Genomic DNA, 13072 nt, shown 5'->3' with positions numbered 1-13072 from the left:
GGCTAGACGTCAACTGCATATAAGAAGGGCATGGGAACGACCAAGTCCCTTCATTGAGAAAAGCAAAATCCGACGTTCACGCTGCTCAACTTCCATGATCCTCATCGAAGTGTAACCTGTAAATCTTGGTCCTCAATGAGATGAACGGTAGACAAGATGCCTCTGTTAGCGTAGAAAATGTCAAATAAATGAATTCAGAGAATGAACATTCAAAGGGGAGGGCCCCTCTCGCGCTTTCGTTGAAACGGAAAATCCTTGGAGTGGAAGGTGGCTCTGCTGCAAATTCTTCCTCCTTCTCCCTCCTCCTTAATCGGTTGACACAGGTAGCAGGCAGTTGACAATTCGAAGCTTCTTCCTCTCCCTCTTTCACACACACACACGGAGGAAACCTCCTGTGGCCTCACTTCCTTTTTAAGTGGTTTTCTACGCAACAACCGATCACTTTCTAAAAATCCCAATTCCCTTCGTCTCTCTGGTTGTTCATATAACTCAATCTCCAACACCGCCATCTTTGATCCGATAGTTGGTTCTCTCTTTCTCTCTCTGTCTCTCTGTGAGTGAGGGGAACCATGGTTCCCCCAGGCTATGGTCTCGATTCCTCCCAGCGTTCTGTCCAATTCCTGAACAAGGTCCTCTCCGCGAGAGGGCCTTCCGCTTTGCCATACAAAGAGGAGGTCAAGTGGTTGATCAGGCAGCATCTGTTGAGTCTGCTTCAGGAATTCCCCAGCCTTCAGGTGAAGACCGCCGTCTTTACCCACAACGACGGCCGGACGGTGAATCTCCTGCAGGCCGATGGGACGATCCCCATGTTGTACCAGCTAGTCACTTACAACATCCCCGTTGTCATCTGGTTGACGGAGCACTACCCGCGCCAATACCCCTGTGTTTTCGTCAATCCGACGAGGGATATGCTCATCAGACCCTGCCATGCCCATGTCGATCCCTCCGGCCTCGTTTCCGTTCCCTATATGCAGAGTTGGACTTTTCCGAGTTCGAATCTCGTCGATTTGGCGAGGAATATGAGTCTTCTCTTCGGTAGGGACCCCCCCTTGTACACCAAGCAGCCTGCTCCTGTAGCGCACAGGATTCAGAACCAGTATCAGGGTTCTGCGTCCTCTACGACGGTGAGAAGGCCGTCCTCCCCGTCGCCCTCTTCTGCGGCTTCGGACCATCCGCCACCAAGTGTTCGTCCGAGCAACGTTGCGCCTCCAACCCCGCCCTACGGCCGGACGGTGCCGCCATCTCCTCAAAGACCCAATACCGATGACCCATCTGAGGTTCTCAAGAAGAAGCTGCTGGAGATGCTTCATTCTGATACTGTTGCATTGAGGAAGTCGAGGGAAGAGGAGACGGACTCGCTCGTCCGGGCGCAGCCGGAGTTGAAACGGCGGGGGCGACAGATAGATGAAGGGCTGAGGCAGATGATAGACGAGAAGGAGGGGTTGGAGCAGTTGCTTCAGATGGTTCTTATGAACACGGATGTGCTTGAGACGTGGCTGAGAGAAAATGGCGAGAAGAATAAGTTGGTGATCGACGTCGACGACGTTTTTGAACCCTGCGATCCTCTGTCTCGGCAGATGGTTGACTGCACTGCTTCCGATCTCGCAATTGAGGATACATTCTACTCTCTAGATAAGGCAATGCAGCAAGGAGTTATCCCCTTCGACGTGTACATGAGGAACATAAGAGCTCTGTCTCGAGAGCAATTCTTCCATCGAGCAACTTCTGCAAAAATCAGGGCAGCTCAAATGCAGTCTGTTATTACGAGTATGGCTTCTCGCGCTACTCCTTATGGCGTTTGAATCAGATGACACTGCCGCCTGATTGCATTTCTCCTTCCAAGTTTCGGTGATGGGTACGTACTGCCAAATTGGTGTCCGTGGAGTTATCTTGGATACTGCCAAGTTGAGAACTGATCGATTGGTTCCTTCCTTAAGGTCTTTCGTGTGCAAACTGTAATTCTGAGAGCTTGAGTTCATGGGGAGTGTTCAGTTGTCTTGATGATGCGTACTTGTACAGCTTTCTTCTGCTGTTTTTTAGTGAGGAATTTACAGGATATCACTGGTACTTGGTCTGTGCTGCTTTAGGCATCCCCATACGCATCCTTTTGTGTTCTTTCTATCGTGTTTAGAGGGAAACAGGTTTTTGTTGTCCCATTGGTTGTCTAACGCCTCGAGCTCTTAAAACAGAATATCTCTGGAAGTATGTATATTTTTTTTGTTCGTCTTTTTTTGTGTTTATATTGTAGTTCAATCCAAATTCAAATACATATGTGACAATTTCAATTACAAACCTATGTTATTCTTTTCTTTGTTAACTTTAACTTGCTTTTTGCAGTTATTTCATGTCAGAATGAAGGTTCCCCCAGTTTGTAGTTCTGAGAGCTTTCATCATAGATGTTTTAGGTATTGTTGCGTCAATTGTGGCTCAGCGGCGGCCAATAATTGCTTTTCTTTTGAGAAGGTTGTTGTAACCTCTATTTGGTGCTTCACATTCAATTCATGCACAAGCAATTAGGCGTCTATCTGGTGAATATGGATAAATTGATTTCTTCTTTGAATGGATAGAGGATGCTTCCTATGGATTTTTAAGTTTGGACTTAAGGCTATGATGACTGAGATTTTGAGAACACCCGAGATGTTTTTGTCTCTCTGTTCTCTGCAAGAAATAGCAACCATTATATCTGCTCTCAGTGTCAAATCAAAAAGTTTTTACCACCACAATGACCAATGGTCCTCAGTCAGGCTGAACTCAATTATTTCCAATATAAACCGCTTTTAGATATCTGTCGTTGGTTAAACCCTATTCACTAAAGCTGGGATTCTTGAAAACCATGGAGAGTATATGTATCTTTATGATTTATCTCCTGTTTGAAGCTCTAATGGGGTAAAGTACGTCAGTTGCTGACCTTCATTGTCTTAGATAAACCGTGTGTGTATATATATATATCTCCTTCATGATATTTATGGGGGAAAGTTGGACGAGATTGACTGCTCTAACATAGTGATTCGCATGATTCCAAGGTGAAATTAGTGCAATGTCAAGCAAAAAGGAACACCAAATCTGAGTTACTGAAAACCATCGAAGAACATGGTAGGGCGATTTTCCTCTTGGCCTGAAAAGGAACAAATTGATCGTGACAGTTCTCAGAAAGTAATACAGTTTCATAAGGGGCACACCCCATGCTTCTTGTCTTATAAAAAGATTGGTTCAAAAGAAAATGCTATTTTAGAGTTTTATCAAAAAAATTGCTGTGATGCACTCAACTACAGAAGTCCGGGTGCTTCATTCTTTTTTTTTTTTTCTGCAGAGAAGAAAGTGCACGGTCCTAAGCTTAACCTTCTGATCTTACTGTCTGATAAAACACAATTTTACAGCCACTTTTCATTGCTAGGATTCTACTCACTGGATGTAAGCTCACCTCTCAAATGGAGAGAAGAAAGTCCGGGCTCTCTCATGACTTTCTGCACTCGATTTGAGGGCTTAAGAAGTATTTGACGAACTTCCTCACATACCTGGTTGCCCTCCTTGTGCAGTGGAAGGCAAGCTTGTGTGCTATTAATTTTGGTCTGTTTTCTGAGAATACAGAATATATGAATTAGCACAACTGTGATGCTCATTTAGAATAAAGTATTGTACAAGTTTGCTGCAGAACATCTGATTTCCCGACTTCTTGTTTGAAAAGGCAAAGGACAACACAGATTGAAAAGATATATTTGGCATCAGAAAGAACCCAATATCGTTTTCATTTTTCTTTCCATCTTCCTCGTTTCTGATTCAAAGTAAAATGTGCTAAACGAACTTGAACAACTGTTAAATTCAGAATCAGCTGTTGGGTGTGTGGCCATTCGAATCAACACGTAATGCTTTAATTCCAAACTAACTTCATTGAAAAGCATGAAATGCCAAACTTCAATTCAAATTTCGTATCCTCTATCTTCAATTTCGACTAAACGTGTGACAGACTAGTTGTTAAATAAATGATGATCTGTGATTGAATTTAGCATTGAATATCAATAAAATCAATTCAAGTGAACAGAAATAGATTCTTCATTCATGTGAACACAAAAAAAAAAAAGAAAAGCAACAACAACAACAATAAAAGAATAAAGCGCTACAATGCAAATCATAAATTTCGCAACCGCATACCAAGCTAGAGGACATCTTGTTTTGACCATTTTACTTACATAAATTGGGTTGCAAATGTAAATGGGTTAGTATAACACTCCATTGAAAAGTTTAGCTTTGAGATTGTGAGAAATATGGAAGGATTAACAAGTGGGATGGTTAAGTGATAGACTGTCCTAGTTCTTAGTCTTTATGAATTTGGAATTGAAGCCACTAGGGGGCACGTTAGGATCCACCAAACTAAAAGTCTGAGCCGAACTTAAGAGGATCTCGGGTTGTTATAATTGGTATTAGAACTAGTTCAACACTCGGAGTTGAGTTTCGACCCATGCAGACATGTGCTTTAAGATAGATTGCGACAATCCATTAAAAAGTTTGATCTTGTATCTAATATTGTAAAGAATAATGTGTGATTTATAAAGAGGGTGGGCTATTGTCTTGGTTAGCCGGTCTTGATCCGGAGTGTGATGGGATTGAGACCATTACTTGAAACTACAAATCAGAACAAAATTTGCCTCTTCACGAACCTAAGTGCTCATAGGGACGATACTGTAAACAGTTTGGATTCACGTTACACGGTCACCATATTCAGTTAATCGAGTTCAGACTTGATTTTCGACACTGAATCTGGAATCGACGAGGGTAGTATCTGAATTTGAATGCCTGAAACGAGTTCAAATAGGTTTGGGACCTTTTCTTACTGGACCAGATTAAACGGATGAAATCTCTCGAGTCCCGAACTGGATTTTTCCGATCTGTTGCTATCCTCAGATGCACGTCCTCTGCTACATTTTATCAATTTATATCTTGTCCCTTCATTGGTTTGGTTAATTTGTATTACAAAATGACTATGAGATTTGGATTTAGTTATGGTTAGCTGGATTTATTTTCAAATTATGGATGTGATTTTGGACCCTCGTGGATTGGATTCAAGTTGGCACTAAAAAGCAGGTAGATCCCAACCGTGGAGGCATAAACTTGACCTGTGGATCTCAAGCCCCTCAACACCTTTCTCAAGCCTTCGAAGTTTTTGTGGGTTCTCTTAGCTTAGTTTCACGAAGAATGAGCTACTGAAATCGTCTTCCAGAAGTGTTCAAAACCGATGGAAAAAGATGAGATATTTCCAACAATGTTGACAAATATCTTGAACTTGACACCTCAAATTATTTCAGCATTTCAAGATATTGTGAACAATTCCCAAAATTGAAAGCAACAATGGTGAGTAATAATGGTTAATAAGGAATGTTGAATTGAAGAACATGTTGATTGTGCATATCAGAAGTCTATGGTTTTGCTGCAAACTCTAAAACACCATTCAAACGCTCAGTTTTTTTTAGGATCTACGACCTTCATTTTACCCAATCCATTTTTCATTTTTTCTATCATAATCCTACAATTAAGTGTTCAAGGGGGCTAGGAGTCCATATGAACATAGGTTTCTACTTTGATTCTCATGAGCATTATGTTCCTGAACCTTAAGGTGGTGAGGTGTAGCATCTAAGTTGAATGGTGTATCGCCGTTATTGCTGACACCAACGCAGCTCAAGACCCTAAAGGTAGCGGGCATGAACAGGCCTTCAAGCTTCGTTTCAGGTGGCAGGAATGAACCTCTTACTCGCCTGATAGTGCTTAACATTATGAACACGAAAGTATGCAAAGCTGTTGTACTTGACTGTTTTCCTTTCCCTCCATCCAGGACCTCAGCAATTTCTAAGGGAGACTGACCTTTAAGTGGGGCCCGCTCTGTATACCTGAACTGGATTGAACCATACCCCTTCTTATTAGGCTTCATTTGCATTCCAGATAAGATCATACCAAGAAATCATATTCTTTCTTCGATTCAAATATATTGTTTGTCACCTCCCAATGTTTAATGGCAAACTATACTTTTTTTTTTCTTTAGGAGCTGAAAGCGACAATTAATGCTAAATGCGTGAAAACTGCTCTTCTATTCACTTTTTAATCAAAAGAATTGTTCTAAGTTGATAAGCATTTGGAGATGTGTTAATCGACTGAAGTTAGTCAAAATATATCCTTGAAACAGTGTTTGATAAGAAGAACACTGTAATTCTTTGCATGCATGTTCTTATGGCTCATCCTCTTCCTATCCTGATATCCTGCGTAACACCAAAGGTACTCTCAGTAGCAGTTCATCGGCAGAGATTGCTCCTGTAAAAGGTGAGCCATGCCCACTTCAGCAAATTCAATTTTGGTAGCACCACCGCCACTACCGCCGCCAGCACTGCCATCACCACCACCACCATGAACGCGGTCATCAAGGTGGATGAGTCTCACCAGAGACTGATCATGATGACACAACGTGGTGGGGGAGCAGTCACTTTCCCTCTTAAATTTCTTGGCTCTCTGGCTCACCACCACCATTACCACTCTCCACAGGCCCAAGTGGGAAGGAATATATAGACGTGAGAATGTTTCCCGCCATGATTTCGACCCTTCCTTGCTGTCTGCAACTGTAAACTAGGCTAGCAATAACTCATTACAGAGCTTCGCCTGCAATCCTTCTTCATCGCCCGCCTGCTCCAGGCTTTCTTCTGATCAGGACAGTGAGAGAAGCCAAAGTCCGCATCCGAATAGACTTTAACTTGATCCATATATTCTCATTGAAATCCTTAAGGTTTAAGAAAAGAAGATGAGTCGCCAACACCATTACGTCTGACTTAAGATCCTTAATTTGGTAAACTGTAGATATCAGTGCAGATCTTATGCCATATTACTCAGATCTCTGATCTAAAATCATATTTTGACTCTACTTAGCCATGTTCTCTACAAATTTAATTATAAGGATGTGTTCAACATGATCTGATCTCATATCTGAGGCTGATGAAATCCAACGCTTATTTAAATCTCTTTTATGTGGCATAACAAACGTAGGATTTCGCCACTATGTAAGAACGAAGATTTGAGATCGTCACTGGTCAAAACCTCATATCAAAAGTATGAGCATTCGGATCTCAGATCTAAGTTTCAAACAAAAAAAAAAAGAAAGAAAGAAAAAGATGCCCCTATTAATGTTTGGAATGGTCAGGATTCGAGATATCCAAATATATTAAGAGTCGGATAGGCATTGAATCCAGTACATCCAAAAACGTCAAAAGCATGGGATCAGATCCAACCCGTTTATGACCCTACTTTTACCAAAAGGCGCCCCCATCGACCGTTTGCCCCTGGGAGCATTCAATGAAGGATCCAAACCACGTGGGTCACCAGTTGGCCCGGATGCCACACTACCTGCTCGCCATAAATCTCTTTAAAATCTGAAATCAACACGAGCAAATATTCACAGGGTATCATGTAACATCAACCCGTCTTTTTCCATGCCATAAGCTATATATAAAATAAACAAATGCTTACTGTCAGGCTTTTGTAAAAGGGATAAACCCATCTCGAACTTCAAGGAAAAATATTATAAGATATCATATTTTGACCTATAGAGGGTACATGCTTATAGTCATACGCATAAAAGTTAGTAGTAAGTTATTTTTATAGAAATGATGGAAGTTGGTGCACAAATGGGCCCTGTTTGTGCATCAAAGGCGTGATTTCTGGGGCTTCTTCCGCTAGAAAAAGTCAGACCGCAGCGTGACCTTGATTCAGAAAAAGGCCACAGCAATCTCTCTCTATCTTGAAAACATAAAGAAAAAATGTAATTATATATATATATATATATATATATCTAGAGAGAGAGAGAGAGAGAGAGAGAGAGAGAGAGAGAGGGAGAGACGAAGGGCCCTTGAAGTCAAAAGGATTTGTGGGTATTTTGATGGAGAACACTGGACAAGGAGATTGACTTATATACTACTCTGAATTAGTGCCGGGCTGCCTACTAGCCGCTTGTTTGAATCAGTGCAAAAATCCTCTCAGGGCTCAATACTTTTGTTTGGATGAATTCAATTTGTTACCTGGTCTTTTTGGAAGCACAGTGTCTGTTGGCCAGGAAGGCCACGACGGTACCAAAATAGATAAGTAATAAGCAAAATAAATAAGTAATAAGCAACTTAAACTCTACTATAGTTCATCTTGCATATTGGTGCTTTCTTTTTGCAGAATAAGAATTGACGCTCCAAAAATTCGAAACAGATACTAACCACCTATATTGGATTTAAACTTCACAAATGATACATACCATAGCCTGGGCCCCCTTACTGCCAACCCTAACCCTAAATATGTTTGGTGAAAGGCCTCCATCAAACTTCTCTACACCTAATACATACAATAATAATGAGGTAGAGGGTAGGGGGACCCTCGATCGGATCTACCGCTGTTAGGCCCTTAATGGGCTCGAATTGTTTATTGAGAGAGAGAGAACAGATGAATTATTTATGAGAAACCCCATATGCCCTCTCAAGCTAGAGTTCAAAAGTGAACAATAATAATCTTACTTGAACATTTATCAGTAAATGCGGCCCAACTCATCGGTTCTGTAACTCATACCTGCCGTACACGAAGAGGCACAATCACAAAGTTGGTGAAAGTTGGCTCTCATTCAACAAATTAATCAAAGCCTTCATTTATTAATTTTACCAGTGATTGGCAGCCGTAACTTCACCTGGAAGCAAGAAACGAAAGAAGAAAGAAGGCGTTCGAACTCCCAAAAAAACTCACTGCACCCATTTACTGATATTGCCAGTAAATGACTTTTTTCTGTGAGAACTTGTCTCTCTCACTTGCATTAAGTGGCAGGCAGCCGAAGCAGGCAGGCAGGTTCGGATTTTTATATTGTTTTTATTGCTTGCCTTCGTTGGTGCCACTACTGTTGTTATCAATCATCATGAGTGATCAACGAAGCAGAGATGAGAACAGTGAATTTCTCTTCTTTTTCTAGAAACACAGGGAACCCCAAGTTTGGTGTAATGATTTCAACCAAAAGAAACGCTATTTTTATACCCCCAACAAGTTTCTTCTTTTTTTTTTCCAAAGTCAAGAATGTTGTATGATTTCATTTCTCCAACCAACCTTCAAAAACGATTCTTTTGTTGGCATCATATTCACCACCGCGCTTCTCTTTCTCGAATTCATCGTTCAGTATTTCAAAAAAGGTCGACAATGTGGATGGCTTCAGTCGCGAATCACAACATCAACCGAGACAGACGATCACAATGAAGTGGGTATGACACCCACAGAAAAAAATTTAGCCATTAGAAAGACCTTGGCATCTTATCACATGTTTCCTGTATTAAACATGGCGGACAGTGTCATTACCCATGTGCAATAATTAATACAGCTTTATTCTTTCCTGGGAAAAGAACTGTAATGAATATCTACTTTTCATACTTTACTATGTACTGACTAATTAAGGCTTTTCATATCTCTAATTAAGTCTTTCTTTGTAAACAGTGACAGAAAAGACATCTGTACAGTTTATATCTACGCACATCTAAATCTACGTAAAGAACAACATGCAACTTTATGGTGCCACCGTGCATGTGCACATGCATATGTGTGTGTATATATAAACTAGTAATTTGGGGAGAGAGAGAGAGAGAGAGAGAGAGAGAGAGAGAGAGAGAGAGAGAGAGAGAGATTGAGAGAGCAGGTAATTAACGAAAGAAAGAATTGGAATTATGAAGTAAATGAGAAAGTGATCAATTAGTTAAGGACATTGTGCATTGTTGCCAGGTCCACCAAAGTAAAAGAAATTGCCCCAGTCGGTATTGTAGGAGCTCTGGATGTTGTAGCAGTTGGTGTCCTCGGCGAGAGTGGAGAGAGACTGGACGGGGCTGAGGCTGTTGTCGGCATCCACAACCTCTATGTTCCGGAAGTAGCTGGCCTGCCGGAAGCCGTCCTCGGCGAAGTGGCCGCTGCCCATCTGCGTGGCCGTGTGCTTGCCGCTCGACTTGGTGTTCACGATCTCCCCTCCCCACTCCACCATGTCCGCGTGGTCCGCCAGGTGGGTGAACAGCTCCGCCGGCCAGTACCCCACCAAAGTGTTGTCCCCGAAGCCCAGCCACCAATTCCCCAGCTTCGGATCCTATTTCATAGAACAATTCAAACACAGAAACAGAAAAAAGCAAGAAAAAAAATGGCTACATGTTAGTTTATTTAGTGTCTGCCTCGCTTGAATAATCAAATTTGACATCTTGGTTGCTTTGAAATCTTACTAGATTACGTATAATGATCTCTTGGTTGTCAAAGAAAACCTTAGTCACACATGTTGGTTACTTAATGAGGACTCTAACACAAACTATATTCAAAGAGCGGGAACAAAGAAAATAAATAGAAGAATAGGACGTCATACTGTTTGTCTTAATTAAGCAGCACATGTAAATGGGAAAGTGGGCACTGATTACAAGTCTTAGTTGCTCAGAGGCTATTATATTGCCTATATTGGCTGTCGAAGAAAACACTAATCATGTATCTTGGTTGTCAAGAAAAAAAAAACCAGTTAACTTTAACCTAGGTATTAACACATCTACCTAAGATCCTCAAGCAGCTCCCAGTGGGAGTGACAGAGAGAGAGAGAGAGAGAGAGAGGGGGGGGTTTTTCCTGGGTCAAAAAGAAGTTTCTTGTCATTTTGTTTTTATCGTTTCACCACACGAGGGCGTGTAATTTTCTTTGAAACGTTCAGTTTGACTAAGCTCCTGTACTGTTCTTTGAGAGTTTTACCAACCTTCCAGACGAGAATGGTGATGTCGTATTGATCGCCAGAATAGGAAGAAATGGGGGAGATGGCCGCTCCAATAGCTATTTTACTGTTGGTTTGGACAAACCCAGAGCACAGCAGGTTGTAGCATCCTGTTGCTTGATATGCATCACTCTACACAAACCCGAGACAAATCAAAACCTCAGAAATCTCAGAGAGAGAGAGAGAGAGAGAGATGTTGACTATTAGTATGAATTTTTTAACAAGGAAATACCAACCGTCCAATATGTGAAGAGCCGGGGCCTGCTGTCACCGTAAAGTTCAGGGCTAACCTGACTAGAAGAATCTCAACTTCAGTATTTGTCTCTTTCTAACTTAAAAGATATAAAATAACAGAAAAAAGAAATAGGGAATGAAAACGGGGTCTCTGATAGGGAGCCATGAGAAGGAACGCACCTGCCATCCAGCCTCAATGCTGTTGAGATCAGAATCAAAGGATCCAGAAAGAACCCACATCTGCGACAGACTGAACTCGTTGGTCACTTGTATGGAAGGATCCCAGACATTGATGGTGGCCTTTGCCCCATAATACTCCCCTGTTCCTGTATATGCAATAGCGTGCTGTACATACGTTTTCCTTCAGTCAGCATGATATGAGATGGCACAAAAACATAAACATGAGATTCTCTTTCTCTATCTCTAACATGCATATATTTCATCTCTCCGTTAACATACCTCATGTCCATTGCCGCTAACAACATCAGGAGCTTCAGTGAATCTGGCTGGTCGATCTGTGGGGCGAAGAACAGTCTTCTTTCCATAATGGAATATGGATTTAGCTCTGAGTATATCATCTGCAGATGTTCTTCTTATTGGAACTGTTCCTCTTGGGCAGTGCCCAGTTTTATGCCATGTCTGCCATGCTCTCCTTGATAGTATGTTGCTAGTGTAGTTTCTGTGCCTCGGGTCTAATCTTGGTCTCACTGGAGGCACCTTCTAAACAAATATTATAAACCAAAAAGGAAAGTAAATGGGTTCTTAGTGAAAGGCCAATTGATAATGAAATGTTAGAGAAAAAGAGTGAATAGGAAAGAAGTGAAACCTGAATCTTGTGGTTCTTCAGCAGTGGATGATCCAAGGCTGGTTGCTTGTGCATATGGACACAGTCAATGATGTCCCCATCTATGCTCTGAAAATATAGGCGCTTCATGATGAAGCTGGTGTACGTGATGAAGATGAAAATGAGAAAGGTCACACAAGAAGTCTGGCATACCTCTATTGTTCTCGAAGAAGGCTTGTTGATCTTCTTCAGATGTTCCTGTATTCTTGCCAATTTCAGGCTACTGACGCGCGTGTTATACCTTGTGAAGTTGAACTCCAAACTTGTAGTAGTTGTGCTCTCAAGAAGGAGAACAAGAATGATGAACGTCAACAAAGACCAATCGATACAGCTTCCCAAAAACTCGCCACCAACGTCACCCTCCCTCCTCCTTTTCTCCATCTTCATCTCTCTTGGTGCGAAATTTCTTCTCCTCTTCTTCCACTCATGAAGTCATGGACGTGAGCAATGGGGGCAGGAGTGAAGAAGAAGAAGAAAAAAAAGAACAAAACGCAATCGAGTTGAAAAGGATGGTACAATAAAAACCACTATTTATTGCAGACACTGCAACATCGGGAAAGGAGGTTTTTTATTTTTCTTTTCTCTTCTCTCCCGGCGAATTGGCCGGAGATGTTCAGAAATTCAGAGCAGATCCGGCAACAGTCGGCTCCTGTCTGAACTTTCTTGAGGGGATAGGTCAGCACACTTTATCAGGGACTATAAAAACTCAAACCTACCAATCTCCACTCACCCTTAATGACCAACTTAAATTTGCATCTGCCACCTTCTTATTTTGCCTTTACTACCATTAAATTACTCTCTCTCCAACCTCTGTTTTCCTCCATATCTTGGTGGCGCATGAGTTGTTCAAAGATGCCAACAATTAATAATGGGGATTTGGACCAAGGCATAAGAACTCAGTTGGCACAACAATGGGCTCGGGTCCCCCACTAGAGACCAAGTGAACCAGGAATTGATTCCATGGTCAATGGCAGTCCTATGAACCATGTATAATCTGACTATACATTCACTGCAAAAGCGATTCATTGAGGTGAGCCGAACCATGATGCCTTGCACTAGCTATCAGGACTCCTTACAGCACCTAAAAACCCCAAGGACATAGAGAGAAACGGACTGCCAAATCTTCTCTTTCCTCTTTTATGTGAAGGCTGTGAATTCCTCATCAGGATTTTGAAGGATCTGGAATTTCCTGAAAAAGTTTTCCCCAGTTACTCAGATAACT

General features: G+C 41.7%; 2 protein-coding genes across 3 annotated transcripts; one reads left to right on the top strand and one right to left on the bottom strand.

The window, feature by feature from the left end:
- LOC116266422 (protein ELC-like) lies at window positions 1–2323 on the top strand. Its single transcript, XM_031647643.2, has one exon. It carries the CDS (start codon window positions 570–572, stop codon window positions 1800–1802), a length of 1233 nt encoding a protein of 410 aa, XP_031503503.1. The 5' UTR covers window positions 1–569; the 3' UTR covers window positions 1803–2323.
- A 7363-nt stretch (window positions 2324–9686) lies between these two features.
- LOC116265178 (uncharacterized) lies at window positions 9687–12652 on the bottom strand. 2 transcript variants are annotated; one of them, XM_031645725.2, is made up of 7 exons: window positions 12004–12652; window positions 11833–11919; window positions 11466–11723; window positions 11187–11351; window positions 11009–11062; window positions 10758–10904; window positions 9687–10117 (listed from the first exon to the last, which is right to left on the bottom strand). In XM_031645725.2, the coding sequence occupies exons 1-7, from the start codon at window positions 12235–12237 to the stop codon at window positions 9740–9742; spliced, it is 1323 nt and encodes a 440-aa protein (XP_031501585.1). In that variant the 5' UTR covers window positions 12238–12652; the 3' UTR covers window positions 9687–9739. The 2 variants fall into 2 exon arrangements, with proteins under 2 accessions (XP_031501585.1, XP_031501584.1); XM_031645724.2 differs by having other exon boundaries at window positions 11466–11726; window positions 12004–12647.
- Window positions 12653–13072: the final 420 nt, after the last annotated feature.

The sequence above is a fragment of the Nymphaea colorata genome, chromosome 12 (assembly GCF_008831285.2).
Source record: "Nymphaea colorata isolate Beijing-Zhang1983 chromosome 12, ASM883128v2, whole genome shotgun sequence".
Taxonomy (NCBI): Eukaryota; Viridiplantae; Streptophyta; class Magnoliopsida; order Nymphaeales; family Nymphaeaceae; genus Nymphaea; species Nymphaea colorata.
Note: the sequence above shows the minus strand (reverse complement) of the source record. Positions and strands in the feature narration are given on the sequence as shown.